Source organism: Agrilus planipennis, unplaced genomic scaffold, assembly GCF_000699045.2.
Source record: "Agrilus planipennis isolate EAB-ADULT unplaced genomic scaffold, Apla_2.0 scaffold239, whole genome shotgun sequence".
In the NCBI taxonomy this organism is placed as follows: Eukaryota; Metazoa; Arthropoda; class Insecta; order Coleoptera; family Buprestidae; genus Agrilus; species Agrilus planipennis.
In genome coordinates this window covers 297,315-301,630 of record NW_020442381.1, presented here as the reverse complement: position 1 = coordinate 301,630, position 4,316 = coordinate 297,315, and the positions used below count along the sequence as shown (strand labels likewise).

At 31.1% G+C, this 4,316-nt stretch overlaps 1 protein-coding gene across 1 annotated transcript in view; it reads right to left on the bottom strand.

Moving 5' to 3' along the window:
- Positions 1-3,928, bottom strand: part of LOC108741717 (brachyurin-like) — a 16,940-nt gene extending 13,012 nt beyond the window's left edge. The window contains exon 1 of the mRNA XM_025980095.1: positions 3,865-3,928. Coding sequence (XP_025835880.1) covers positions 3,865-3,909 — 45 coding nt within the window. The 5' untranslated portion in view covers positions 3,910-3,928. The remainder of the gene's footprint in view (positions 1-3,864) is intronic.
- Positions 3,929-4,316: the final 388 nt, after the last annotated feature.

Sequence of the window (4,316 nt, the reverse complement as noted above, 5' to 3'; positions counted from 1 at the left end):
CCCACATCCTTAACTATTTGCGAACAGTAATCTAATCCAGGTCTACCCCTCCTAACTCTCGTTTATGCCTCTAGTATGGCTTTGACTAGACCTTCATGCCTGAGAAGATATCCTACTAACCTATCCCTACTACTCCTTCCCGCCTAACTTATCTGACTTCCCAGATACCTAAAATCGGTCACTTTTTCTAATTTTTCGTCCCCTATCTTTATATTCGCTCTTTCCATACTTTCTTTTTCTTCCCTTGCATACCAGTATTTTTGTTTTACTTTTATTTATATTCATACAGAATTGTCAATAAAGTCTGATTAATATTTTGATCGTAAACATTTTATAAATTCTAAACAAAAACGAATCGGACCCATGTTAATATAACAATAAGAAAAAATGTTTGGAATTAACTCATTTTTCATTTGTCAATGTTTGGCATAAAATTGGTAAAACGCTCCACATAATAAAACTGCTCTGTTTTGGTTATTGAACCATTTTGTCTAAGAAACATTTATTCAAATCTAATTGTAATTTACATAAGAATAATAACTTAATTTTAATATTTTTCACTACCTATCTATCAGTGCTAAATTTAAATGTTCTTAGTACACACATTAGGATTACTAGCAATTATATGAACAATAACTTTATATTCTTGTGAGGTGAAGTGAAAGTTGACTATTATTTTTTAGACCAAACCCTTCAACTTGATTAATAGTCAAAGGTTTACGATGAGTCAGTCGTCTACGAGATCATCTTAACTTTCAATATAATAAAAAGCGTGGGATTAGCTGTTAGACCTTGTTTAGTTATCTTTAAAAAGGCAATTAATCTTGTCAATTTGTAAACTTTTTTTTTCGAAGAAAATGAGATTATATTTACATTCAAGTTGCACTAAATACAAATTTAATATTTCGTAGTAATAGGCTTTAATCCATTGTCATTTAATAGCATTAAGTTTTAGCTAGGTTTCAGATTTTCCTTTTAAGGTTTTATTAACTTTTTTGGTTTATTATTGTACTTCTTAGTAATAGCTTGATATTAAGTGCTTTGTTTGTGATGCCTAAAGACAATGTTAGATCTTGGTTAATCTTGTTTAAATTTCTACTGTTCATATGAAAAACCTTTTAACTAAAATTATAACTGGAAACGTTAGTTTCGAAATTTATTAGATACAGATATTTTATTTAAAGAATGGCCTTCCTGATGGACATACCAACTAAACAATTGCAACCAGATTGTTCTACAATTGTAACAGATGTTCGCTTGACATTGTTATTTATATGCACCTGAGTTTCCTGAATGCAATTGGCATAAGAAATCAAAGGAGAGGCTGTACTTGTAGTTTAAGAAACGCTTACACGTTCACCTGGGTGTACAAAGGCATCAACCGCAGGGCGGAATTTTTAACGGCGAAGATCATACTTTAAAGCAATTCACAGTTATGTACTTGAAGTAGACTTGATAAATACTCACTGCAATGTATGTATAAATAATCAATCAAAGAGATTCTAGTTCATTTTTTACATACGATTAGTCAAATAGGAAATTCTACTAAAAAGTTTTGTATACTGGCGCGCAACACAGAAACAGAAGGACCTACCGAACGAACTGTATGTCACGTCGTGAGTTATGATAGCTACAATTCTATTCCTATTTTCCTCCAGAAAACTGACATGTTGCGCTGAAGACCGTTAACAGATTCGTAGTTAGTTTTTACTTATTTTTACTTACAATCCCTGTGTTAAAGCGGTTAAAGCAAACGTTAATCCTACTGATATTTTTCGTTATTTAAAAGCGGTTCACGGTAATTAGACCCACGGTTAATGTGGTGGATGTTAAAATTTGGCTAATATAAAGCCATTATTAGTGTCGCAACAGATCTCTGCTTCTGCTTTCGCTATTACAGGAGTTCCGCATACATTTTTATACCCGCTTCTGCATCTGGTTCCTCATTTTTATAACGGAAGCTTATCGGAACTTAGAAAAATGTTATTTCTCATCTTTTTGTAAATCAATATATCCGAATAATAAAACAAGTTGTAAAAATTTGCACTTGCATCGTTAATATCAACAAAATAATCCCAAATGACCCTTTCTTTTTTAACTTCAAAATTGCACTTTTAACTCAAAATTTACACCACTGAGCAAACATAAATAAACATAACTGAAGTAGTATTTTCGAAATGAAGTTATTAGAAGGATTGGTTAAGGGGGAGTTTTAAGTCCTGGATGTTTATAGATTGATGTAGAAAACTAATAAGAGAATAAAATTGGGAAAATATCGAACGAATTGTAAATGTATTATCAACCGTTTATGATTATGAAGTATTAGTGTCAAAGCAGCGTTATAGCCGGCAAAATTTTGTTAATAATTAAAATGTCCCTGTCCAAATAACTTTATTATAGTTTAGGGTCTAAATCCATCTCCTAGTATTTCGTATATTGACATTTTCCAATTTTTTTTCTCTTATTGGTTTCCTATTTTGATTTAAAAACTTCCAGGACTTCCGGCTTTCCACAGCCAGTTCTCCTAATAAGTCATACCGTTTATTTATTTTGTATAGTGTTTCGTCGGTGGTGTAAATTTTAAGTTTAATGTGAAATTTTGAAGCAAAAAAGGAGTTCCATTTGGGATTATTTTGTTGATGTTAACGATGCAAGTACTAAATGCAAAATTTGTAACGAACTATTCGCGGAAAGGACGCACAACCAAATTAAAAAAAATTCCGCAAAAATTTACTGTTTACTTCAGTTTCCACTTCTGTTTCCGTTATGACACTTCCGTTTCTAACGCACACTACAGACGATGCGACGAGAGTGAATGCCCGCAAAGATATTTTAGAAATGAATTTTATTCTTTTTGGTTTGATTATAGTTACAGTACGTTGTTATTTAAAATGTTTTTGGCCTTCCTTCTTAAGAAAAAANATTGCCAACTCACGTACAGGACCGGCTTCGGATCTTAAACTATTTTGAGTTTCTTATTGCCCTTAACCACTCTGTTGTACTCTTTGTGCGATAATTTATAGCATCTAAGTTAACACCCTCCAAAGCTCGGCACTTATTTCTATTAAACCCTTTATATACAATATCGATTAACTCCCAAGATTTTGATCAAATTTCAAACATTCCAACTATTTTCAATGCTTACTTGGTATGGTAAAGAGTTTCGTGCAGCTTCATTACCTCCCACGATCTTTAATTCTTCAGAGGATGCAAGCGAATCGGGTACTGCGGGAGCAGGTTTAATATTAGACCAATCCCTAGTTACGTGAGCCTGTAAATATCTCAAAAAGTAAGTAATTTCATTCGTAAATTATTAAAAGTGTAAACTTAATGGGAAATTGGGTCACTTCAATGATTTCCGAATGTGATGTGTCTAATTAAAGATAATCACTATTTATTGAATAAAATATATACAATATACAAAAGACAAATTTAGCGGTAAAATAATTGGTTGGTTGGTACTGTCCCGGCAAAACAGCTTAGTAACTCTACTAAAACAAACTAACTAACTGGTAAACACTAGTGCTCCAACTTTCTCCTTTGTTATGGTAACAAAAATCTCTAATGGTAGTAAAATTCTTAGAATCTTTGCTGTTAAGAATACGTACATATTTAAGCCTGAGGGTTCAGATGGTCATAAAATAAGGTAAAAGTTGTTATTTTGTTTGACTTAAAGAACGTATTTCTGTTTGCTTCAAAAATGAAACAGGAATAATCGGACGGAATATTTGAAAGTAAATATGATGTTCAATTTTGCTTACTACTACATTCATGAATTAAATAATAATATATAGAAAAAGGTAAAATGCTACCGAAAAAACTTCATAATTGATTTAAATTTCCAAAAGAATATTACTGTCTTACCGTAACTAAGGAAAATATAATGAAAATTAAGCCAATTTCCCGCATCTCTGCTTGTCACACTGATACTGCAATAGAGCTTGATAGAAATTTATTTTATAATGCTACTTTTAAAGTGTTTCTGTTGATAAAATTCTTGTTATGCCTTTCGTTGAAGCTCCATAAGTACGATAAACGATATATTTTCAAATCCGTTAGACATACTTGTATTTGGATGCTCTACTCAAATACTCATAGAATATTTGTAGTTGTATTTAAATTACTTTTCATTGAAAATATTTTATTCATTATTTGTATTTAAATACAAATTATTCTATATATTATTTGTTTTTGCAAATGCTTCTAATAACCGTTTTTTAACCGTAAACGATTTACAAACAATTGAAATAAACAGAACATAGGTAGGTATGATTATGTCTAACTTATTCAGAAAGTTGTTTTAATAATTATAATAA